Source organism: Oncorhynchus mykiss, chromosome 16, assembly GCF_013265735.2.
Source record: "Oncorhynchus mykiss isolate Arlee chromosome 16, USDA_OmykA_1.1, whole genome shotgun sequence".
Classification (NCBI taxonomy): Eukaryota; Metazoa; Chordata; class Actinopteri; order Salmoniformes; family Salmonidae; genus Oncorhynchus; species Oncorhynchus mykiss.
In genome coordinates, this window is record NC_048580.1 from 74,052,632 (window position 1) to 74,079,879 (window position 27,248).

Below are 27,248 nucleotides of genomic sequence, written 5' to 3' on the forward strand. Positions count from 1 at the left end.
GTCTCTCTAATATGGTCATAAATTGGTCAGGAAGTGCAGCTCAGTTTCCACCTCATTTTGTGAGCAGTGAGCACATAGCCTGTCTTCTCTTGAGAGCCATGTCTGCTTACGGCGGCCTTTCTCAATAGCAAGGCTATGCTCACTGACTCTGTACATAGTCAAAGCTTTCCTTAAGTTTTTAAGTTTAGGTCAGTCACAGTGGTCAGGTATTCTGCCGCTGTGTTCTCTCTGTTTAGGGACAAAAAGCATTCTAGTTTGCTCTGTTTTTTTGTAGATTCTTTCCAATGTGTCAAAAAATTATCTTTTTGTTTTCTCATGACTTGGTTGGGTCTAATTGTGTTGCTGTCCTGGGGCTCAGTGGGGTCTGTTTGTGTTTGTGAACAGAGCCAGGACCAGAGCAAGGACCAGCTTGCTTAGGGGACTCTTCTCCAGGTTCATCTCTCTGTAGCTGATGGCTTTGTTATGGAAGGTTTGGAATTGCTTCCTTTTAGGTGGTTGTAGAATCTCTTTTCTGGATTTTGAAAATTAGCGGGTATCGGCCTAATTCTACTCTGTATGTATTATTTGGTGTTTTACGTTGTATACAGAGGATATTTTTGTAGAATTCTGCATGCAGAGTCTCAATTTGGTGTTTGTCCCATTTTATGAATTCTTGGTTGGTGAGCGGACCCCAGACCTCGCAACCATAAAGGGCAATGGGCTCTATAACTGATTCAAGTATTTTTAGCCTGATACTAATTGGTATGTCGAATTTTATGTTCCTTTTGATGGCATAGAATGCCCTTCTTGCCTTGTCTCTCAGATGATTCACAGCTTTGTGGAAGTTACCTGTGGCGCTGATGTTTAGGCCAAGGTATATATAGTTTTTTTGTGTGCTCTAGGGCAACAGTGTCTAGATGGAATTTGTATTTGTGGTCCTGGCGACTGGACCTTTTTTGGAACACCATTATCTTGGTCTTACTGAGATTTACTGTCAGGGCCCAAGTCTGACAGAATCTGAGCAGAAGATCTAGGTGCTGCTGTAGGCCCTCCTTGGTTGGTGACAGAAGCACCAGATCATCGGCAAACAGTAGACATTTGACTTCAGATTCTAGCAGGGTGAGGCCGGGTGCTGCAGTCTGTTCTAGTGCCCTCGCCAATTTATTGATATATATGTTGAAGAGGGTGGGGCTTAAGCTGCATCCCTGTCTAACCCCACAACCCTGTGGAAAAAAAACGTGTGTGTTTTGCCTATTTTAACCTCACTCTTGTTTGCTTGTGTACATAGCATACCCTCATGCCAAATTGAGTCAAAAGCTTGTTTGAAATAAAAAAAAAGCATGACAATACTTTGCCTTTGTTTTGTTTCCTTGTCAATTAAGGTGTGCAGGATGAATATGTGTTCTGTCTTACAGTAATTTCATTAAAAAAAAAACAATTTAGGATACCATCAACACTACAGGCCTTTTTGGGTCAGAGGGTTTTTATTTTGTCCTGTAGTACATTCAATATAATTGGAGAATCCAGTGGGTTCTGGTTGTCTGTAATAGTTGATTCTGATATTTGATCATTCTAGTATTTTATCATGTATATGTTTGATGCTGTTTGTTCTTTTTTATAGAGCCAAAAATACTAGAGAAGTGGTTTATCCATACATCTCTATTTTGGATAGATAATTCTTTGTGTTGTTGTTTGTTTAGTGTTTTCCAATTTTCTCAGAAGTGGTTAGAGTCTATGGATTCTTCAATTGCATTGAGCTGATTTCTGACATGCTGTTCCTTCTTTTTCCGTAGTGTATTTCTGTATTGTTTTAGTGATTCACCATAGTGAAGGCGTAGACTCAGGTTTTCTGGGTCTCTGTGATTTCGGTTGGACAGGTTTCTCAATTTATTTCTTAGGTTTTCACATTCTTTATCAAACCATTTGTCATTGTTGTTACTTTTCTTAGGTTTTCTGCTTGAAATGTTTAGATTTGATAGGGAAGCTGAGAGGTCAAATATACTGTTTAGGTTTTCTACTGCCAAGTTTACACCTTCACTATTACAGTGGAACGTTTTATCCAGGAAGTTGTCTAAAAGGGATTGAATTTGTTGCTGCCTAATAGTTTTTTGGTAGGTTTCCAAACTGCATTCCTTCCATGTATAGCATTTCTCAGAATTACTCAGTTCTTTTGGCTTTGATGCCTCATGATTGAGTATTGCTCTGTTCAAGTAGAGTGTGATTTTGCTGGGGTCTGATAGGGGTGTCAGTGGGCTGACTGTGAACGCTCTGAGAGACTCTGGGTTGAGGTCAGTGATAAAGTAGTCTACAGTACTACTGCCAAGAGATGAGCTATAGGTGTACCTACCGTAGGATTCTCCTCGAAGCCTACCATTGACTATGTACATACCCAGCATGCGACAGAGCTGCAGGAGTTGTGACCCATTTTTGTTGGTTATGTTGTCATAGTTGTGCCTAGGGGGGCATATGGGGGAGGGAATGCTGTCCCCTCCAGGTAGGTGTTTGTCCCCCTGTGTGCTGAGGGTGTCAGGTTCTTGTCCGGTTCTGACATTTAGGTATCCATAGACTAGTACATGTCCCTGGGCCTGGAAATTATTGATTTATCCCTCTAGGATGGAGAAGCTGTCTTCATTAAAGTATGGGGATTCTAGTGGGGTAGCACACAGGAGGACATTTTTCTCTGTTGAGATCATTTCCTTCTGAATTTCTAGCAAAATGTAAAATGTTACTGTTTTGATTCGTTTAATCTATACCAAATGAGCATAACCCTTGAGTCCCTTCCCTGTTTCACACCTGGTACAGTGCCTTGCAAAAGTATTCACCCCCCCTTGGCATTTTTCCTATTTTGTTGCATTACAAATCTGGATTTTAATTGGATTTGAATTGGGATTTCATGTAATGGACACAAAATAGTCCAAATAGCTGAAGTGAAATGAAAAAATAACTTGTTTAAAAATGAAAAATAATAAAATAAAAACTGAAAAGTGGTGTGTGCATACTGTATGAATTCACCCCCTTTGCTATGAAGCCTCTAAATAAGATCTGGTCCAACCAATTACCTTCAGAAGTCACACAATTAGTTAAATAATGTCCACCTGTTTGCAATCTAAGTGTCACATGATCTCAGTATAAATACACCTGTTCTGAAAGACCCCAGAGTCTGCAACACCACCAAGCAAGTGGCACCATGAAGACCAAGGAGCTCTCCAAACAGGTCAGGGACAAAGTTGTAGAGAAGTACAGATCAGGGTTGGGTTATGAAAATATATCTGAAACTTTGAACATCCCTAAATCCATTATTAAAAAATGGAAAGAATATGGCACCACAACAAACCTGCCAAGAGAGGGCCGCCCACCAAAACTCACGGACCAGGCAACGAGGGCATTAATCAGAGGGGCAACAAAGAGACCAAAGATAACCCTGAAGGAGCTGCAGAGCTCCACAGCCGAGATTGGAGTATCTGTCCATAGGACCACTTTAAGCCATACACTCCACAGAGCCGGGATTTACGGAAGAATGTCCAGAAAAAAGCCATTGCTTAAAGAAAAAAATAAGCAAACATGTTGGGTGGCATGTGGGAGACTCCCCAAACGTATGGAAGAAGGTACTCTGGTTAGATGAGACTAAAATTGAGTTTTTTTGGCCATCAAGGAAAACGCTATGTCTGGGCAAACCCAACACCTCTCATCCCCCCGAGAATACCATCCCCACAGTGAAGCACGGTGGTGGCAGCATCATGGTGTGGGTATGTTTTCATCGGCAGGGACTGGGAAACGGGTCAGAATTGAAGGAATGATGGATGGTGCTAAATACAGGGAAATTCTTGAGGGAAACCTGTTTCAATCTTCCAGAGATTTGAGACTGGGACAGAGGTTCACCTTCCAGCAGGACAATGACCCTAAGCATACTGTTAAAGCAACACTCGAGTGGGTTAACTTGTTATGGCTGGGGGCAGTATTGAGTAGCTTGGATGAATAAGATGCCCAGAGTAAACGGCCTTCTCCTCAGTCCCAGTTGCTAATATATGCATATTATTAGTACATTTTGATAGAAAACACTCTGAAGTTTCTAAAACTGTTTGAATGATGTCTGTGAGTATAACAGAACTCATATGGCAGGCAAAAACCTGAGAAAAAATCCAAACAGGAAGTGTGAAATTTGAGTTGTTCGATTTTCAACTCAGCCCCTATCGAATACACAGAGGGATATTGGTTATGTTGCACTTCCTAAGGCTTCCAGTAGATGTCAACCGTCTTTAGAAACTTGAATGAGGCTTCTACTGTGATATGGGGCTGAATGAGAGGGGAATGAGTCAGGTGTCTGGCAGGGAGCCACGAGCGGGTCATGCGCGTTTCACATGAGAGCGACCTGCGTTCCATTGCTTATCTACAGACATAGGAATTCTCCGGTTGGAACGTTATTGAAGATTTATGATAAAAACATCCTAAAGATTGATTCTATACTTAGTTTGAAAAGATTCTACAACCTGTAATATAACTTTTTTAACTTTTCGTCTGACATTCGGCTGGACCTGCGTTTGGATTTGTGTACTAAACGCCCTAACAAAAGTAGCTATTTGGATATAAATGATGGGCATTATCGAACAAATCAAAAATTTATTGTGGAACTGGGATTCCTGGGAGTGCATTCTGATGAAGATCATCAAAGGTAAGTGAATATTTATAATGTTATTTCTGATTTCTCTTGACTCCAACATGGCGGATAAATGTATTTGTTTTCTGAGCTCCGTTCTCAGATTATTGCATGGTTTGCTTTTTCCGTAAAGTTTTTTTGAAATCTGACACAGCGGTTGCATTAAGGAGAAGTAAAGCTATAATTCCATGTGTAACACTTGTATTTTCATCAACATTTATGATGAGTATTTCTGTAAATGGATGTGGCTAGACAATTTTTTGTTGTCTTATTTCTTGTTTGTTTCACAATAAAAAATATTTTGCATAATCAAAGTGGTAGGCATGTTGTGTCAATCAAATGATACAAACCCCCCCAAAAAATCTATTTTAATTCCAGGTAGGGAACAAAATAGGAAAAATGCCAAGGGGGGTGAATACTTTCACAAGCCACTGTAGTTTGGTGGATGGAACTACCAGCTCTCCGTAACCTAGAGGGCAACCAGTGGATCCGTCACCTCTATACCAGATTTCTTGTCGGATGACAATGTCTGTATTTCTGATTTCTTTGGTGAAGTCCAGGTTCCTGCTCTTTAGGCCAAAGACAGATGACCTCAGTCTATTCTCTGCTTGCTCTCTCTCTGTTCACTCTCTCTGCACGTGCTCTTTCTGCTCTCTCCCTGCTCTCTCTCTGCCTTCTCTCTCTGCCTTCTCTCTCTGCTCTCTCTCTCTGCTCTCTCTCTCTCTTCTCCATCTCTCTGCTCTCTCTCTCTCTTCTCCATCTCTCTGCCTTCTCTCTCTGCTCTCTCTCCCTGCTCTCTCTCTGCCTTCTCTCTCTGCTCTCTCTCTCTGCTCTCTCTCTCTGCTCTCTCTCTCTGCTCTCTCTCTCTCTTCTCCATCTCTCTGCTCTCTCTCTCTCTCTGCTCTCTTCTCCATCTCTCTGCTCTCTCTCTCTCTCTGCTCTCTCGCTCTCTCTACTCTCTCTATAGAATTACATTTGATCTTTTGATAATCAGCCCTCTCTCTGCTTTCTTACTCTTTCTCAGCTCGCTCTATTTCAATTCAATTCAATTTGCTTTATTGACATGACGTAACAATGTACATATTGCCAAAGCTTACTTAGGATATTTACAATATGAAGATAATAAGAATCAAAATTGTCAACGGGACAACAGTAACAACAACCAAGGGTCTAAATAACCATACAATAACCATACATTGAATAAAGGTTTCAAATTAGTCAGGAAATGCAGCTCCTTCTCAGGTTCTGCTGTTGTGCAGTGGGTGCACAGCCTTTCCTCTACAGGGAGCCAGGTTTTCCTGTGTCTACCCTTCTCAATGGCAAGGCTGTGCTCACTGAGCCTGTACTTTGTCAAGGTTTTTCTAAGGTTTTGATCAGTAACCATGGTCAAATAGTTAGCCATGGTGTACTGTCGATTTAGGGCCAGATTGCACTGCATTTTGCTTTGTGTTTGTGCTTGTGTTTCCCAATAAGCAATGTAGTTTGTTTTGACTGTAATTTGGTTTATTCTGATTGATTGGATGTTCTAGTCCTGAGGCTTCAGTGTGTTAGTGGAACAGGTTTGTTAACTCAGCCCCAGGACCAGCTGGATGAGGGGACTGAGGCTTCAGTGTGTTAGTAGAACAGGTTTGTGAACTCAGCCCGAGGACCAGCTGGATGAGGGGACTGAGGCTTCAGTGTGTTAGTAGAACAGGTTAGTGAACTCAGCCCCAGGACCAGCTGGATGAGGGGACTGAGGCTTCAGTGTGTTAGTAGAACAGGTTTGTGAACTCAGCCCCAGGACCAGCTGGATGAGGGGACTCTTTTCATTGCTCAGCTCATTACAGGACTTGGTAATGATATGAGAGGTGGTCACTGTGTTTGATGTTTCCAAAACTTAATTGCTCTTTTTTGAGTTTTTATTATTAGTGGATATTGGCCTAATTCTGCCCTGCATGCATTGTTTGTAGTTTTCCTCTGGACATGTAGGAGAATCTTACAGAACTCTGCATGCAGGGTTTCAATGGGGTGTTTGTCCCATTTGATGAAATCCTGTTTTGCAAGTGGACCCCACACCTCACTGCCATGAAGTGCAATTGGTTCAATGACATATTCAATTAGTTTTAGCCAAATTTTAATAGGTATTTCAATTTGAATTGGCTTTTAATGGCGTAGAATGCTCAGTAACCATGGTCAAATAGTTAGCCATGGTGTACTGTCGATTTAGGGCCAGATAGCACTGCATTCTGCTTTGTGCTTGTGCTTGTGTCTCCCAATAAGCAATGTAGTTTTGTTTTGACTGTGTTGTAATTTGATTTATTCTGATTGATTGGATGTTCTGGTCCTGAGGCTTCTCTCTGTTCATTCGCTGCCTCATTAAGGGCGGCAGGGTAGCCTAGTGGTTAGAGCGTTGGATTAGTAACCGGAAGGTTGCGAGTTCAAACCCCTGAGCTGACAAGGTACAAATCTGTCGTTCTGCCCCTGAACAGGCAGTTAACCCACTGTTCCCAGGCCGTCATTGAAAATAAGAATTTGTTCTTAACTGACTTGCCTGGTTAAATAAAGGTAAAATAAAAAAATAAAAAAATAAAGGTGTCCAGTTGAGCTTATGTTTAAACCTCAGTAATTGTAGTGTGTGCAGTACTCTATATACAGTATTTAAACCTACATTATTGTAGTGTGTGCAATTCTCTATATTTTGTATCAATTGAGAACTTTGGGCTAATTCCCTGAGATCTGAATCTTCTCTGAAAAATCATTATTTTAGTATTTTTGGGCCCAGGTCTGGCAGTACTGCTCTAGCAGGTCCAGGCTCTGCTGTAGGCCATGTGCTGTGGGTGACAGCAGGCATAAGTCATCTGCGAAAAGTAGGCATTTAACTTCTGAATTGTGGAGATTAACACCAGGGGCTGAGGATTTTTCTAGAATAGTGGCCAATTCATTAATGTAAATATTGAAGAGTGCAGGGCTCAGATTGCAACCCTGGCGAAGGCCACGCCCCTGGTTAAAGAATTCTGTTATTTTCTTGCCAATTGTAATGCTGCACGTATTGCCGGTATACATTGATTTAATTATGTCATATGTTTTACCCCCTACACCACTTTCAATAACTTTGTAGAACAGTCCTGTATGCCAAATAGAATCAAATGCTTTTTGGAAGTTGATAAAGAAAGCGTATATTTTGGTATTATTTTGGTGGACATGTTGATCTGTCAGGGTGTGTAGGGTTTAAATATGATCAGTTGTGCGATGTTTTGGTATGAATCCAATTTGGCTTTTACTCAAGACATTGGGCTTATTAAGGAAGTTTAGAACTCCTACGTTTATAATACCACAAGAAAACCTTCCCCAGGTTACTGTTCACACAAATGCCTCTGTAATTGTCAGGGTCAAATGTGTCTCCGTTCTTAAAGATTGGGGTTATGAGTCCTTGATTCCAGATGTCAGGGAAATAACCTACACTCAGGATCAAATTAAACCGTTTTAATATAGCCAATTTTGCGCTGGTGAGTTTGAGCATCTCATTTAGGATGCCATCAGGTCCGCATGCTTTTTTAAATCTGAGGGCCTGAAGTTTCTTATAGAGCTCCTGGTCAGTAATAGTTTAGTGTCTTATAGAGCTCCTGGTCAGTAATAGTTTAGTTTCTTATAGAGCTCCTGGTCAGTAATAGTTTAGTTTCTTATAGAGCTCCTGGTCAGTAATAGTTTAGTGTCTTATAGAGCTCCTGGTCAGTAATAGTTTAGTTTCTTATAGAGCTCCTGGTCAGTAATAGTTTAGTTTCTTATAGAGCTCCTGGTCAGTAATAGTTTAGTGTCTTATAGAGCTCCTGGTCAGTAATAGTTTAGTTTCTTATAGAGCTCCTGGTCAGTAATAGTTTAGTTTCTTATAGAGCTCCTGGTCAGTAATAGTTTAGTGTCTTATAGAGCTCCTGGTCAGTAATAGTTTAGTGTCTTATAGAGCTCCTGGTCAGTAATAGTTTAGTGTCTTATAGAGCTCCTGGTCAGTAATAGTTTAGTTTCTTATAGAGCTCCTGGTCAGTAATAGTTTAGTTTCTTATAGAGCTCCTGGTCAGTAATAGTTTAGTTTCTTATAGAGCTCCTGGTCAGTAATTGGGGAGTCCAGTGGATGTTGATTGTCCTTTATAGCTTTTTCTAATCCATTCAACTCCTCATGAATTTGATGCTGTTCTGCGTATGTGTCAATTTGAACGGTGTTGTAGAGTGTTTTAAAATGGGTTGTCCATATGTCACCATTTTGTATCGCCAATTCCTCTTGTGTTTTTTAAATATTTTTTTTATTTCAATTTTGCCAGAAGTTGTTAGTGTTCAATTAGTGTCAGCTGCTTGCTGTTGTACTGTGCTTTTTTGGTTCTGAGTGTTACGCTTATAGAGTTTTAAAGTCTCACAGTAATGAAGGTGTAATTCACCATTATTTGGGTCTCTGTGCTTTTGGTTGGATAGTGATCTAAGTTTTTTCCTAATAATTTTACAATCTGCATCAAACCAGTCGTCATCTGTGATCTTTTTTTTGTTTTGTTTTTTATCCATTTCAATTGTGCTTCTTTTGCCGTTTGCCTGAATATATAGTTGATGTTTTGTACTGCCAGATTGATGCCTTCTTCACTGTGAGTGAATGTGGTCTCCAGAAAGTTATCTAAGAGTGTTTGGATATTTCGATGACAGGTTGCTTCCTGGTATTTTTCTGTGCTGTTTTGGGCCCATCTGTATGAATGTGTGATGCTGTACAGCTGACTGGGCTGTGAATGTCTGATGCTGTACAGCTGACTGGGCTGTGAATGTCTGATGTTGTACAGCTGACTGGGCTGTGAATGTCTGATGTTGTACAGCTGACTGGGCTGTGAATGTCTGATGTTGTACAGCTGACTGGGCTGTGAATGTCTGATGTTGTACAGCTTACTGGGCTGTGAATGTCTGATGTTGTACAGCTGACTGGGCTGTGAATGTCTGATGTTGTACAGCTTACTGGGCTGTGAATGTCTGATGTTGTACAGCTTACTGGGCTGTGAATGTGTGGTTGATTCCATGTCTGTTCTTTTGAGGAACAACGTAATTTGTCTGTGATCAGACAGAGGTGTTCGTGGCTTGACAGTGAATGGGGCTGAGAGAGAAAGGGTCAATGTCTGTAATCATATAGTCCACTGTACTGTGGCCAAGAGGTGAGCTCTCCCTCTCTTCCCTCTCTCTCTCTTTGCGCTCTCTCTCAGCTCGCTCTCACTCTCTTTCTCTCTCTTTCTCTCTCTCTCTGCTCGCTCTCTCAAATTCAAATTCAGATGGCCTTTTTGGCATGAAATACAATTAGTTGATTTTGCCATAGTGGTACAGTATTTCAGTAACAATAATAATAGTACTTATAATCATGTATACAGGTACAATACTACTGCTGGTGTATTGTGATATCTTCGGTTGATACATTTAATTAAATAAAAAGAAGACCATTCAAAAAAATAGTACATTTGTTTTTGCGTTCTGAAGTTGCTACCCAAGCAGGCTGGTCGTTTTACAACCCTCAAACTGCTGCAAACCAAATAGTAGCATCGAAAAATTATGTGTATACGTTTTTTTTCCCCCACAAAGGAGATGAAGTTTCTGAATTTCCTGGCTGAGCTGCGGGACAATGGAGTTATGAGATTAACATGTCATGTTGTTTTTTTTTTATCAACCAATCAGCGTCCAGGATCCAAACAACCAGGGTCTCTCTTGTACAGACAATACTGTTAGTCTAAGAGGAGGCCCAGGGTCCCTCATCTCTCAGACTACTAACTGCTTTTACCGTGTCCAATTTTACCTACGAGGAAGTGAAGTCACGTTAAATATCTTCTTCCTGTCTGTCAATAGTGAAGTCACGTTAAATATCTTCTCCTGTCTGTCAACAGTGAAGTTAAATATCTTCTCCTGACTGTCAATAGTGAAGTTAAATATCTTCTCCTGTCTGTCAATAGTGAAGTCCCGTTAAATATCTTCTCCTGTCTGTCAATAGGGAAGTCACGTTAAATATCTTCTCCTGACTGTCAATAGTGAAATTAAATATCTTCTCCTGTCTGTCAATAGTGAAGTTAAATATCTTCTCCTGTCTGTCAATAGGGAAGTCACGTTAAATATCTTCTCCTGTCTGTCAATAGTGAAGTCACGTTAAATATCTTCTCCTGTCTGTCAATAGGGAAGTCACGTTAAATATCTTCTCCTGACTGTCAATAGTGAAGTTAAATATCTTCTCCTGTCTGTCAATAGGGAAGTTAAATATCTTCTCCTGTCTGTCAATAGGGAAGTTAAATATCTTCTCCTGTCTGTCAATAGGGAAGTTAAATATCTTCTCCTGACTGTCAATAGTCACGTTAAATATCTTCTCCTGTCTGTCAATAGTGAAGTCCCGTTAAATATCTTCTCCTGTCTGTCAATAGTGAAGTTAAATATCTTCTCCTGTCTGTCAATAGGGAAGTTAAATATCTTCTCCTGTCTGTCAATAGGGAAGTTAAATATCTTCTCCTGGCTGTCAATAGGGAAGTTAAATATTTTCTCCTGTCTGTCAATAGGGAAGTTAAATATCTTCTCCTGTCTGTCAATAGTCACGTTAAATATCTTCTCCTGTCTGTCAATAGTCCCGTTAAATATCTTCTCCTGTCTGTCAATAGTGAAGTTAAATATCTTCTCCTGTCTGTCAATAGTCCCATTAAATATCTTCTCCTGTCTGTCAATAGTAAAGTTAAATATCTTCTCCTGTCTGTCAATAGGGAAGTTAAATATCTTCTCCTGTCTGTCAATAGTGAAGTCCCGTTAAATATCTTCTCCTGTCTGTCAATAGTGAAGTCACGGTAAATATCTTCTCCTGTCTGTCAATAGTGAAGTTAAATATCTTCTCCTGTCTGTCAATAGTGAAGTCACTGTAAATATCTTCTCCTGTCTGTGTCGTCTCAAATATTGAGCTCTGAGGTAGAGGTTGTATCTGTACCGCCGCTGAGGTGGGCGGGCAACAATGCTCGGAATGTTCCTGTCTCCCTCCTATTGATTGACAGCTGGTGCCGCCAGTCAGGTGGAAGCAGCTCTGTGAGAGGCCACCCCCCCTCTGCCCTCAGGGTTATTCCAAAACAAACCCCTGGAACCTTGGAATAACCCTTAGAATCACACACAACCAATCACACACAACCAATCACACACAACCAAACACACACAACCAAACACACACAACCAATCACACACAACCAATCACACACAACCAATCACACACAACAAATCACACACAACCAATCACACACAACCAAACACACACAACCAATCACACACAACCAATCACACACAACCAATCACACACAACCAATCACACACAACCAATCACACACAACCAATCACACACAACCAAACACACACAACCAGACACACACAACCAAACACACACAACCAAACACACACAACCAAACACACACAACCAATCACACACAACCAAACACACACAACCAGACACACACAACCAAACACACACAACCAAACACACACAACCAAACACACACAACCAATCACACACAACCAATCACACACAACCAAACACACACAACCAGACACACACAACCAAACACACACAACCAAACACACAACCAAACACACACAACCAAACACACACAACCATCACACACAACCAATCACACACAACCAAACACACACAACCAAATACACACAACCAATCACACACACAACCAATCACACACAACCAATCACACACAACCAAACACACAAGGGGTTAAACCAAACACAGGAGTTGAACTTCCAGGCCCCCAGACACAAACACACAAACCTAATCCTCTTCCTGAGCCTTGTCTTCCTTCTCTTTTCGATGTTCAGGAACCGCAAGTACAATTTGTATCATAGTTCTAAAATCTCAATATTATTTTTTGGACGATATATCGGTAGTTTGACTCCAAGTATTGTTTTTTTGTTGTTGTCGCCAGGTAGCGTTAGCTTTCTCTAGTTGGCTGTACCTGGAAGATGTTACACATCGATATTTGACTGGAAGTTGTACCTGCTCCAAAACCCTCCGGTAGTTTCCATCCTATAGCTTTGTTCTCCATCTTCATTTTGAAATAGTGAGCCAACATGTTTTCACCACTTCTATTTCCATGTCTGATCAAAACTCATTTTCTCTCGTCTCTCTGCAGCAGATATCTAGTCAGCAAAATGTTCTGAACATCAAATCGCAAATAAAAATTGGAATGGAAACGTAATACATATCTCACTCACAGGCGAAGAACTGCCACGGCTGGTAGGTCTCTCCGAAGTCAGTGGAACGTTCTAGCACCCACAGGTCTGGTCGAGGAGAGTTGGCAAACTTGATGAGGACATAGGCCACGTGGAAGAGCTGCCATGGAGAAAGAAGAGGGACTGTTAAATACGTTCAAAACAGTTATCTAAGTGAAACATGTGGGGGTGGGGTGGGGTGGGGTGGGGTGGGGGGTGAAATAGTTATTTGGAAAAGAGGATCTGTCGATCTTTCGCCATCACTTAGAGGGCTAGGGCCCCCCCATCCGCCCCCCCACCCAGCCAGCCAGCGATCCATCCACCCACCCAGCCAGCCAGCCAGCCAGCGATCCATCCACCCACCCACCCACCCAGCCAGCCAGCCAGCGATCCATCCACCCCCCCACCCAGCCAGCCAGCGATCCATCCACCCACCCACCCACCCACCCAGCCAGCCAGCCATCCATCCACCCCCCACCCAGCCAGCCAGCGATCCCTCCACCCCCACACCCACCCAGCCAGCCACCCAGCCACCCATCCAGCCAGCCACCCAGCCAGCCACCCACCCATCCATCCATCCATCCATCCACCCACCCAGCCAGCGATCCATCCATCCACCCACCCACCCAGCCAGCCAGCGATCCATCCACCCACCCACCCACCCAGCCAGCCAGCCACCCACCCACCCACCCACCCAGCCAGCCAGCCAGCCAGCCAGCCAGCCAGCCAGCCAGCCAGCCAGCGATCCATCCATCCACCCACCCAGCCAGTCAGCCAGCCAGCCAGCCACCCATCCACCCAGCCAGCCAGCCAGCCAGCCACCCATCCACCCACCCACCGACCCACCCAGCCAGCGATCCATCCAGCCAGCCACCCATCCATCCAGCCAGCCAGCCAGCCAGCCAGCCAGCCACCCATCCAGCCAGCTACCCATCCACCCAGCCAGCAATCCATCCATCCATCTACCCATTCAGCCAGCCAGCCAGCCACCCATCCACCCAGCCAGCCACCCATCCAGGCACCCAGCCAGCCACCCATCCATCCACCCACCCACCCATCCACCCAGCCAGCCAGCCACCCAGGCACCTACCCACACACTCAATATCCCTTTGGGGTTAATTACTGTACACATTCCTTCGGGAGTTGGTAGTGCATTTCTGAATCCTGCCCCAGGTTATCATGGTGATTAGCTGAGGAAGAGAGGAGAGGAGAGGAGGGGAGTAGGAGAGGAGAGGGGAGGTGGAGAGGAGAGGGGAGGAGGAGAGGAGAGGAGAGGGGAGGAGAGGGGAGGAGGAGAGGAGAGGGGAGGAGGAGAGGAGAGGAGAGGGAAGAGAAGAGGAGAGGAAAGAGAAGAGGAGAGGAGAGGGGGAGGGAAGAGAAGAGGAGAGGAGACTAACGGAGGGATGATCGATGGGCCTGTTGACACCTGAGGCAGGGGGAGAGAGAGGGATTGGGAAGGAAAGAAAAGGAGAGAGGTAGAGAGAGAGCGAAAGAGGGAAGACAGGGAAGGAGGTGACTCCGTCTCACACACGCCCAGGTCAGAACGCCACAGGCCAAAGGGAGTTTACAGTCTGGACAGTCTGATCTCAAGGGAAGATAGAGGAAGAGAGAGATCCTCAGGGAGAGAGTGACCCCAGACGATCAAAGCACGCCCAGGTCAGAGTAACATGACCACAGGGCAAAGTCACAGTGTGTTCTCAGATACAGGAAGACAGGGAGACAGGGAGGGGACCTGGACAGTGTGTTATCAGATACAGGGAGACAGGGAGACTGTCTCTCTGACAAGTCACATCACTCTGCCTCTCTGTCTCTCTGACCAGTCACATCACTCTGTCTCTCTCTCTATGTACATGTCAGAGATAACCTCATCATCCACAGAATAACATAATCGCTAGAGAGAGCTGCCTGATGGACGAGATACAAGACTACCAGACAGGAGAGCCAGGCTGACAGTCTCCTGAGAATAAGTCTATAGAGACAAGACTACCAGACAGGAGAGACAGGCTGACAGTCTCCTGAGAATAAGTCTATAGAGACAAGACTACCAGATAGGAGAGACAGGCTGACAGTCTCCTGAGAATAAGTCTATAGAGACAAGACTACCAGACAGGAGAGACAGGCTGACAGTCTCCTGAGAATAAGTCTAGAAGATACCACTCCCTGCATGCTTCTCGAAGACCCTCTCTCAAACTCAAATTCAAAAAGGCCTCATTAGCATGGAAAGTGTTCCATTTACTTCCTGGTAATTTAGCAGACTCTTATCCAGAGAGCGTCACGCCCTGATCTGTTTCACCTGTCTTTGTGATTGTCTCCACCCACCCCCAGGTGTGGTCCTGTTCTCCGCATTAGTCCACAGTGTATTTATCCCTGTGTTTCCTGTCTCTCTGTGCCAGTGTATTTATCCCTGTGTTTCCTGTCTATCCCTGTGTTTCCTGTCTCTCTGTACCAGTGTATTTATCCCTGTGTTTCCTGTCTCTCTGTACCACTGTATTTATCCCTGTGTTTCCTGTCTCTCTGTACCAGTGTATTTATCCCTGTGTTTCCTGTCTCTCTGTACCACTGTATTTATCCCTGTGTTTCCTGTCTCTCTGTACCAGTGTATTTATCCCTGTGTTTCCTGTCTCTCTGTGTCAGTTCCTCTTGTTTTCCCCATTAGTCCCCGGTGTATTTATCCCTGTGTTTCCTGTCTCTCTGTGCCAGTGTATTTATCACTGTTTCCTGTCTCTCTGTACCAGTGTATTTATCCCTGTGTTTCCTGTCTCTCTGTGCCAGTGTATTTATCCCTGTGTTTCCTGTCTCTCTGTACCAGTGTATTTATCCCTTTGTTTCCTGTCTCTCTGTACCAGTGTATTTATCCCTGTGTTTCCTGTCTCTCTGTGCCAGTGTATTTATCCCTGTTTCCTGTCTCTCTGTGCCAGTGTATTTATCCCTGTTTCCTGTCTCTCTGTGCCAGTGTATTTATCCCTGTGTTTCCTGTCTCTCTGTACCAGTGTATTTATCCCTGTGTTTCCTGTCTCTCTGTACCAGTGTATTTATTCCTGTTTCCTGTCTCTCTGTACCAGTGTATTTATCCCTGTGTTTCCTGTCTCTCTGTGCCAGTGTATTTATCCCTGTGTTTCCTGTCTCTCTGTACCAGTGTATTTATCCCTGTTTCCTGTCTCTCTGTGCCAGTGTATTTATCCCTGTGTTTCCTGTCTCTCTGTACCAGTGTATTTATCCCTGTGTTTCCTGTCTCTCTGTACCAGTGTATTTATCCCTGTTTCCTGTCTCTCTGTACCAGTGTATTTATCCCTGTGTTTCCTGTCTCTCTGTACCAGTGTATTTATCCCTGTGTTTCCTGTCTCTCTGTACCAGTGTATTTATCCCTGTGTTTCCTGTCTCTCTGTACCAGTGTATTTATCCCTGTTTCCTGTCTCTCTGTACCAGTGTATTTATCCCTGTGTTTCCTGTCTCTCTGTACCAGTGTATTTATCCCTGTGTTTCCTGTCTCTCTGTACCAGTGTATTTATCCCTGTTTTTCCTGTCTCTCTGTACCAGTGTATTTATCCCTTTGTTTCCTGTCTCTCTGTACCAGTGTATTTATCCCTGTGTTTCCTGTCTCTCTGTACCAGTGTATTTATCCCTGTGTTTCCTGTCTCTCTGTGCCAGTTTGTCTTGTTTTGCCAAGTCAACCCGCGTTTTTTCCTAGATCCCAGTCTCTGATTTTTTCCTAGATCCCAGTCTCTGATTTTTTCCTAGCCCTCCTGGTTTTGACACTTGCCTGTGCTGGCGTCGAACCCGCCTGCCTGACCACTCTGCCTGTCCTGTCCCCGACCTGCCTTTTGCCTCCCCAATCTTGTTATAATAAATATCAGAGCTCAACCATCTGCCTTCTGTGTCTGCATTTGGGTTTCGCCTTGTGCCCTTATGGAGAGACTTACAGTAGTGAGTCATTTAGCAGACATAGATATCCTATCCTCTCCTCCCCTCCCCTCTTCTCTCCTCCACCCTCCCCCTTCCCCTCTCTACCTCTCCTCTCCGCCTCTCCTCTCCTCTCCTCCCCTCCCCTCTTCTCTCCTCCACCCTCCCCCTTCCCACCTCTCCTCTCCACCTGTCCTCTCCTCCCCTCTCCGCCTCTCCTCTCCTCTCCTCCCCCTCCTCCCCTCTCCACCTCTCCTCCTCCCCTCTCCTCTCTGCCTCTCCTAACCCCTCCTATCCTCCCCTCCCCTCCCCTCTCCTCTCCTTCCTCCTCCTCACCTCCCCTCTCCCCCGTGTCCTACCCACTGTCCTCCTCCTCTCCTCCCCCTCCTCCCCTCCCCTCTCCTCCGTCCTCCTCTCTCCTCTCCTCCCCCCTCTTCCCATCCCCTCTCCCGTCCTGCCCTTTCCTCTCCTCCCCTCTCCCACCTGTCCTACCCGCTGTCCTCCCATCTCCTGTCCTATGACAGATGTTGAGTGGGTGGACGTCTTAGGGCGTTATCCGCTATCTGCCGGGCACCCCCCAGACGGACAGACCGGCTTATCCTGAGTCATCCCCAGTGGAGTATCTCAGGCTCTACAGAGATACAAAGGATACATAATAATGGAGGCACAGCTGTGCCCGTCTGTCTGTCTGTCTGTCTGTCTGTCTGTCTGTCTGTCTGTCTGTCTGTCTGTCTGTCTGTCTGTCTGTCTGTCTGTCTGTCTGTCTGTCTGTCTGTCTGTCTGTCTGTCTGTCTGTCTGTCTGTCTGTCTGTCTGTCTGTCTGTCTGTCTGTCTGTCTGTCTGTCTGTCTGTCTGTCTGTCTGTCTGTCTGTCTGTCTGTCTGTCTGTCTGTCTGTCTGTCTGTCTGTCTGTCTGTCTGTCTGTCTGTCTGTCTGTCTGTCTTGTCTGTCTGTCTGTCTTGTCTAAGACAACCAATGTCAGCCCAGCACATGGATACAGTACAGTATATATATTCATCCAGACAATATTTATGTCTTGTCTGTCTACTCTGTTGACCCCCTGGAGACAGACTAGAACCAATCAGGTCTCCCTTTACCCTCCTCTGGAGACAGACTAGAACCAATCAGGTCTCCCTTTACCCTCCTCTGGAGACAGACTAGAACCAATCAGGTCTCCCTTTACCATAACCTGGAGACAGACTAGAACCAATCAGGTCTCCCTTTACCCTCCTCTGGAGACAGACTAGAACCAATTAGGTCTCCCTTTACCATACCCTGGAGACAGACTAGAACCAATCAGGTCTCCCTTTACCCTCCCCTGGAGACAGACTAGAACCAATCAGGTCTCCCTTTACCATACCCTGGAGACAGACTAGAACCAATCAGGTCTCCCTTTACCATACCCTGGAGACAGACTAGAACCAATCAGGTCTCCCTTTACCCTCCCCTGGAGACAGACTAGAACCAATCAGGTCTCCCTTTACCATACCCTGGAGACAGACTAGAACCAATCAGGTCTCCCTTTACCCTCCCCTGGAGACAGACTAGAACCAATCAGGTCTCCCTTTACCATACCCTGGAGACAGACTAGAACCAATCAGGTCTCCCTTTACCCTCCCCTGGAGACAGACTAGAACCAATCAGGTCTCCCTTTACCCTCCTCTGGAGACAGACTAGAACCAATCAGGTCTCCCTTTACCCTCCTCTGGAGACAGACTAGAACCAATCAGGTCTCCCTTTACCCTCCCCTGGAGACAGACTAGAACCAATCAGGTCTCCCTTTACCATACTCTGGAGACAGACTAGAACCAATCAGGTCTCCCTTTACCCTCCCCTGGAGACAGACTAGAACCAATCAGGTCTCCCTTTACCATACCCTGGAGACAGACTAGAACCAATCAGGTCTCCCTTTACCCTCCTCTGGAGACAGACTAGAACCAATCAGGTCTCCCTTTACCCTCCTCTGGAGACAGACTAGAACCAATCAGTTCTCCCTTTACCCTCCTCTGGAGACAGACTAGAACCAATCAGGTCTCCCTTTACCCTCCCCTGGAGACAGACTAGAACCAATCAGGTCTCCCTTTACCATACTCTGGAGACAGACTAGAACCAATCAGGTCTCCCTTTACCCTCCCCTGGAGACAGACTAGAACCAATCAGGTCTCCCTTTACCATACCCTGGAGACAGACTAGAACCAATCAGGTCTCCCTTTACCATACCCTGGAGACAGACTAGAACCAATCAGGTCTCCCTTTACCCTCCCCTGGAGACAGACTAGAACCAATCAGGTCTCCCTTTACCATACTCTGGAGACAGACTAGAACCAATCAGGTCTCCCTTTACCCTCCCCTGGAGACAGACTAGAACCAATCAGGTCTCCCTTTACCATACCCTGGAGACAGACTAGAACCAATCAGGTCTCCCTTTACCCTCCCCTGGAGACAGACTAGAACCAATCAGGTCTCCCTTTACCATACCCTGGAGACAGACTAGAACCAATCAGGTCTCCCTTTACCATACCCTGGAGACAGACTAGAACCAATCAGGTCTCCCTTTACCATACCCTGGAGACAGACTAGAACCAATCAGGTCTCCCTTTACCATACCCTGGAGACAGACTAGAACCAATCAGGTCTCCCTTTACCACTCCATGCTGGGCTAGACCGGGAGGACTGGGGGTAGAAGGGGTTGAGGACTGGGGGTAGAAGGGGTTGAGGTGCTGAGGACTGGGGGTAGAAGGGGTTGGGGGACTGGGGGTAGAAGGGGTTGAGGTGCTGGGGGTAGAAGGGGTTGAGGTGTTGGGGGTAGAAGGGGTTGGGGTGCTGGGGGTAGAAGGGGTTGGGGGACTGGGGGTAGAAGGGGTTGAGGTGCTAAGGGTAGAAGGGCTTGAGGTGCTGGGGGTAGAAGGGGTTGAGGTGCTGGGAGTAGAAAGGGTTGGGGTGCTGAGGGTAGAAGGGGTTGAGGTGCTGAGGGTAGAAGTGGTTGAGGTGCTGGGGGTAGAAGGGGTTGAGGTGCTGGGAGTAGAAGGGGTTGAGGTGCTGAGGGTAGAAGGGGTTGAGGTGCTGAGGACTGGGGGTAGAAGGGGTTGAGGTGCTGAGGACTGGGGGTAGAAGGGGTTGAGGTGCTGAGGACTGGGGGTAGAAGGGATTGAGGTGCTGAGGTGCTGAGGGTAGAAGGGGCTGAGGTGCTGAGGGTAGAAGGGGTTGGGGGGCTGGGGGTAGAAGGGGTTGAGGTGCTGAGGGTAGAAGGGGTTGGGGGGCTGGGGGTAGAAGGGGTTGAGGTGCTGAGGTGCAGGGGGTAGAAGGGGTTGAGGTGCTGGGGGTAGAAGGGGTTGAGGTGCTGAGGGTAGAAGGGGTTGGGGGGCTGGGGGTAGAAGGGGTTGGGGGGCTGGGGGTAGAAGGGGTTGAGGTGCTGAGGGTAGAAGGGGTTGAGGTGCTGAGGGTAGAAGGGATTGAGGTGCTGAGGGCTGGGGGTAGAAGGGGTTGAGGTGCTGAGGACTGGGGGTAGAAGGGGTTTAGGTGCTGGGGACTGGGGGCTGGGGGTAGAAGGGGTTGAGGTGCTGGGGGCAGAAGGGGTTGGGGGGGTTGGGGGGCTGAGGGCTAGGGGTAGAAGGGGTTGAGGTGCTGGGTGTAGAAGGGGTTGGAGGGCTGAGGGTAGAAGGGGTAGAAAGGGCTGAGGGCTAGGGGGTGTCGTGGCTGGTGAGGTCACAAAAAGCAGGGGCATTCCCAGGAAGTCCCAGTAAGTCCCAGTAAGTCCCAGTAAGTCCCAGATGGATGAGTGCCATCTATTATGTACTTAGAAGTGCACTTCCTCCAGTATATATAGATACTACAGTATATCTATAGACACTACAATATATATATATAGACACTACAGTATATCTATAGATACTACAGTATATATAGACACTACAGTATATATAGACACTACAGTATATATAGACACTACAGTATATCTATAGACACTACAGTATATCTATAGATACTACAGTATATATAGACACTACAGTATATCTATAGACACTACAGTATATATAGACACTACAGTATATCTATAGACACTACAGTATATATAGACACTACAGTATATATAGACACTACAGTATATCTATAGACACTACAGTATATATAGACACTACAGTATATATAGACACTAGAGTATATCTATAGACACTACAGTATATATAGACACTACAGTATATCTATAGACACTACAGTATATATAGACACTACAGTATATCTATAGATACTACAGTATATATAGACACTACAGTATATATAGACACTACAGTATATCTATAGACACTACAGTATATATAGACACTACAGTATATATAGACACTACAGTATATCTATAGACACTACAGTATATATAGACACTACAGTATATCTATAGACACTACAGTATATATAGACACTACAGTATATATAGACACTACAGTATATCTATAGACACTACAGTATATATAGACACTACAGTATATATAGACACTAGAGTATATCTATAGATACTACAGTATATATAGACACTACAGTATATATAGACACTAGAGTATATCTATAGACACTACAGTATATATAGACACTACAGTATATATAGACACTACAGTATATCTATAGACACTACAGTATATATAGACACTACAGTATATCTATAGACACTACAGTATATATAGACACTACAGTATATATAGACACTACAGTATATCTATAGACACTACAGTATATATAGACACTACAGTATATATAGACACTAGAGTATATCTATAGACACTACAGTATATATAGACACTACAGTATATCTATAGACACTACAGTATATATAGACACTACAGTATATATAGACACTACAGTATATCTATAGACACTACAGTATATATAGACACTACAGTATATCTATAGACACTACAGTATATATAGACACTACAGTATATATAGACACTACAGTATATCTATAGACACTACAGTATATATAGACACTACAGTATATCTATAGACACTACAGTATATATATAGACACTACAGTGTATATATAGACACTACAGTATATCTATAGACACTAGAGTATATCTATAGACACTACAGTATATATAGACACTACAGTATATCTATAGACACTAGAGTATATCTATAGACACTACAGTATATATAGACACTACAGTATATATAGACACTACAGTATATCTATAGACACTACAGTATATATAGACACTACAGTATATCTATAGACACTACAGTATATATAGACACTACAGTATATCTATAGACACTAGAGTATATCTATAGATACTACAGTATATATAGACACTACAGTATATCTATAGACACTACAGTATATATAGACACTACAGTATATATAGACACTACAGTATATCTATAGACACTAGAGTATATATAGACACTACAGTATATATATAGACACTACAGTGTATCTATAGATACTACAGTATATATAGACACTACAGTATATCTATAGACACTAGAGTATATCTATAGATACTACAGTATATATAGACACTACAGTATATCTATAGACACTACAGTATATATAGACACTACAGTATATATAGACACTACAGTATATCTATAGACACTACAGTATATATAGACACTACAGTATATATAGACACTACAGTATATCTATAGACACTACAGTATATATAGACACTACAGTATATCTATAGACACTAGAGTATATCTATAGATACTACAGTATATATAGACACTACAGTATATCTATAGACACTACAGTATATATAGACACTACAGTATATATAGACACTACAGTATATCTATAGACACTACAGTATATGTAGACACTACAGTATATCTATAGACACTAGAGTATATCTATAGACACTACAGTATATATAGACACTAGAGTATATCTATAGACACTGAGTGTACAAAACATTAAGACCACCTTCCAAATTTTGAGTTGTACCCGCTCTTGCCCTCAAAACAGCCTCAATTCATCGGGGCAGGGATTCTTCAGGTGTTGAAAGCGTTCCACAGGGATGCTGGTCCATGTTGACTCCAATGCTTCCCACAGTTGTGTCAAGCTGGCTGAATGCCTTTGAACGTGAAAAATCCAGCAGCATTGCAGTTCTTGACACAAACTGGTGCGCCTGGCACCAAATACTATACCCCTTTCAAAGGCACTTAAATCTTTAGTCTTGCCCATTCACCCTCTGAATGGTACACATACACAATCTGTCTCAATTGTCTCAAAACTCCTTCTTTAACCCGTCTCCTCCCCTTCATCTCTACACTGATTGAAGTGGGTTTAACAGGTGACATCAAATAAGGGATCATTGCTTTCACCTGGATTCACCTGGTCTGTCTATGTCATGGAAAGAGCAAGAAATGTCACCATTCAAAATGTAGAATCAATCAAATAAATATCAATGGAGCCTGTACTATTCACCTTGGGGTTCTAGAGTTCCTGTCCCTGGGGTTCTAGAGTTCCTGTCCCTGGGGTTCTAGAGTTCCTGTCCCTGGGTTTCTAGAGTTCCTGTCCCTGGGGTTCTAGAGTTCCTGTCCCTGGGGTTCTAGAGTTCCTGTCCCTGGGGTTCTAGAGTTCCTGTCCCTGGGGTTCTAGAGTTCCTGTCCCTGGGGTTCTAGAGTTCCTGTCCCTGGGGTTGTAGAGTTCCTGTCCCTGGGGTTGTAGAGTTCCTGTCCCTGGGGTTGTAGAGTTCCTGTCCCTGGGGTTGTAGAGTTCCTATCATTGGGGTTCTAGAGTTCCTGTCCCTGGAGTTCTAGAGTTCCTGTCCCTGGGGTTGTGGAGTTCCTGTCCTTGGGGTTGTAGAGTTCCTATCATTGGGGTTCTAGAGTTCCTGTCCCTGGGGTTCTAGAGTCTATGCACGGATCTGCACTCCAATGACATGTTGTCTACAGTTATTACAAAGTCCTCTCGAACATACCACTATAGAACCCGTTAAAATGAGAGAGGGGAAATCACCACGCATCATCGCATGAAGTTCGACAGGGAAATATTATGGTATTTTCAAATATAATGGCATGTTTCCCTCCAGATGACTGGCCCAGTCTCTCCATAGGAAGACAGGTTTTCCCTCCAGATGACAGCCCAGTCTCTCCATATGAAGACAGGTTTCCCTCCAGATGACTGGCCCAGTCTCTCCATAGGAAGACAGGTTTTCCCTCCAGATGACAGCCCAGTCTCTCCATATGAAGACAGGTTTCCCTCCAGATGACTGGCCCAGTCTCTCCATAGGAAGACAGGTTTTCCCTCCAGATGACAGGCCCAGTCTCTCCATATGAAGACAGGTTTTCCCTCCAGATGACAGGCCCAGTCTCTCCATAGGAAGACAGGTTTTCCCTCCAGATGACAGGCCCAGTCTCTCCATATGAAGACAGGTTATCCCTCCAGATGACAGGCCCAGTCTCTCCATATGAAGGCATGTTTCCCTCCAGATGACTGGCCCAGTCTCTCCATATGAAGACAGGTTTTCCCTCCAGATGACAGGCCCAGTCTCTCCATATGAAGGCATGTTTCCCTCCAGATGACAGGCCCAGTCTCTCCATATGAAGACAGGTTTTCCCTCCAGATGACAGGCCCAGTCTCTCCATATGAAGACAGGTTTTCCCTCCAGATGACAGGCCCAGTCTCTCCATATGAAGACAGGTTTTCCCTCCAGATGACAGGCCCAGTCTCTCCATATGAAGACAGGTTATCCCTCCAGATGACAGGCCCAGTCTCTCCATATGAAGACAGGTTTCCCCTCCAGATGACAGGCCCAGTCTCTCCATAGGAAGACAGGTTTTCCCTCCAGATGACAGGCCCAGTCTCTCCATATGAAGACAGGTTTTCCCTCCAGATGACAGGCCCAGTCTCTCCATATGAAGACAGGTTTTCCCTCCAGATGACAGGCCCAGTCTCTCCATAGGAAGACAGGTTTCCCCTCCAGATGACAGGCCCAGTCTCTCCATATGAAGACAGGTTTTCCCTCCAGATGACAGGCCCAGTCTCTCCATATGAAGACAGGTTTTCCCTCCAGATGACAGGCCCAGTCTCTCCATATGAAGACAGGTTATCCCTCCAGATGACAGGCCCAGTCTCTCCATATGAAGGCATGTTTCCCTCCAGATGACTGGCCCAGTCTCTCCATATGAAGACAGGTTTTCCCTCCAGATGACAGGCCCAGTCTCTCCATATGAAGGCATGTTTCCCTCCAGATGACAGGCCCAGTCTCTCCATATGAAGACAGGTTTTCCCTCCAGATGACAGGCCCAGTCTCTCCATATGAAGACAGGTTTTCCCTCCAGATGACAGGCCCAGTCTCTCCATATGAAGACAGGTTTTCCCTCCAGATGACAGGCCCAGTCTCTCCATATGAAGACAGGTTATCCCTCCAGATGACAGGCCCAATCTCTCCATATGAAGACAGGTTTCCCCTCCAGATGACAGGCCCAGTCTCTCCATATGAAGACAGGTTTTCCCTCCAGATGACAGGCCCAGTCTCTCCATATGAAGACAGGTTATCCCTCCAGATGACAGGCCCAGTCTCTCCATATGAAGACAGGTTTTCCCTCCAGATGACAGGCCCAGTCTCTCCATATGAAGACAGGTTTTCCCTCCAGATGACAGGCCCAGTCTCTCCATATGAAGACAGGTTTTCCCTCCAGATGACAGGCCCAGTCTCTCCATATGAAGACAGGTTTTCCTTCCAGATGACAGGCCCAGTCTCTCCATATGAAGACAGGTTTCCCCTCCAGATGACAGGCCCAGTCTCTCCATATGAAGACAGGTTATCCCTCCAGATGACAGGCCCAGTCTCTCCATATGAAGACAGGTTTTCCCTCCAGATGACAGGCCCAGTCTCTCCATAGGAAGACAGGTTTCCCCTCCAGATGACAGGCCCAGTCTCTCCATATGAAGACAGGTTTTCCCTCCAGATGACAGGCCCAGTCTCTCCATATGAAGACAGGTTTTCCCTCCAGATGACAGGCCCAGTCTCTCCATATGAAGACAGGTTATCCCTCCAGATGACAGGCCCAGTCTCTCCATATGAAGGCATGTTTCCCTCCAGATGACTGGCCCAGTCTCTCCATATGAAGACAGGTTTTCCCTCCAGATGACAGGCCCAGTCTCTCCATATGAAGGCATGTTTCCCTCCAGATGACAGGCCCAGTCTCTCCATATGAAGACAGGTTTTCCCTCCAGATGACAGGCCCAGTCTCTCCATATGAAGACAGGTTTTCCCTCCAGATGACAGGCCCAGTCTCTCCATATGAAGACAGGTTTTCCCTCCAGATGACAGGCCCAGTCTCTCCATATGAAGACAGGTTATCCCTCCAGATGACAGGCCCAGTCTCTCCATATGAAGACAGGTTTCCCCTCCAGATGACAGGCCCAGTCTCTCCATATGAAGACAGGTTTTCCCTCCAGATGACAGGCCCAGTCTCTCCATATGAAGACAGGTTATCCCTCCAGATGACAGGCCCAGTCTCTCCATATGAAGACAGGTTTTCCCTCCAGATGACAGGCCCAGTCTCTCCATATGAAGACAGGTTTTCCCTCCAGATGACAGGCCCAGTCTCTCCATATGAAGACAGGTTTTCCCTCCAGATGACAGGCCCAGTCTCTCCATATGAAGACAGGTTTTCCCTCCAGATGACAGGCCCAGTCTCTCCATATGAAGACAGGTTTCCCCTCCAGATGACAGGCCCAGTCTCTCCATATGAAGACAGGTTATCCCTCCAGATGACAGGCCCAGTCTCTCCATATGAAGACAGGTTTTCCCTCCAGATGACAGGCCCAGTCTCTCCATATGAAGACAGATTTTCCCTCCAGATGACAGGCCCAGTCTCTCCATATGAAGACAGGTTTTCCCTCCAGATGACAGCCCAGTCTCTCCATATGAAGACAGGTTTTCCCTCCAGATGACAAGCCCAGTCTCTCCATATGAAGACAGGTTTTCCCTCCAGATGACAGGCCCAGTCTCTCCATATGAAGACAGGTTTTCCCTCCAGATGACAGGCCCAGTCTCTCCATATGAAGACAGGATTCCCCTCCAGATGACAGGCCCAGTCTCTCCATATTAAGACAGATTTTCCCTCCAGATGACAGGCCCAGTCTCTCCATATGAAGACAGGTTTTCCCTCCAGATGACAGCCCAGTCTCTCCATATGAAGACAGGTTTTCCCTCCAGATGACAGGCCCAGTCTCTCCATATGAAGACAGGTTTTCCCTCCAGATGACAGGCCCAGTCTCTCCATATGAAGACAGGTTTCCCTTCCAGATGACAGGCCCAGTCTCTCCATATGAAGACAGGTTATCCCTCCAGATGACAGGCCCAGTCTCTCCATATGAAGACAGGTTTTCCCTCCAGATGACAGGCCCAGTCTCTCCATATGAAGACAGGTTTTCCCTCCAGATGACAGGCCCAGTCTCTCCATATGAAGACAGGTTTTCCCTCCAGATGACAGGCCCAGTCTCTCCATATGAAGACAGGTTTTCCCTCCAGATGACA

At 45.1% G+C, this 27,248-nt stretch overlaps 1 protein-coding gene across 1 annotated transcript in view; it reads right to left on the reverse strand.

The window, feature by feature from the left end:
• Window positions 1-27,248, reverse strand: part of lama5 (laminin, alpha 5) — a 276,711-nt gene that overhangs the window by 173,444 nt on the left and 76,019 nt on the right. The window contains exon 3 of the mRNA XM_036947797.1: window positions 12,860-12,977. Within this exon, the coding sequence (XP_036803692.1) occupies window positions 12,860-12,977 (118 nt within the window). The remainder of the gene's footprint in view (window positions 1-12,859; window positions 12,978-27,248) is intronic.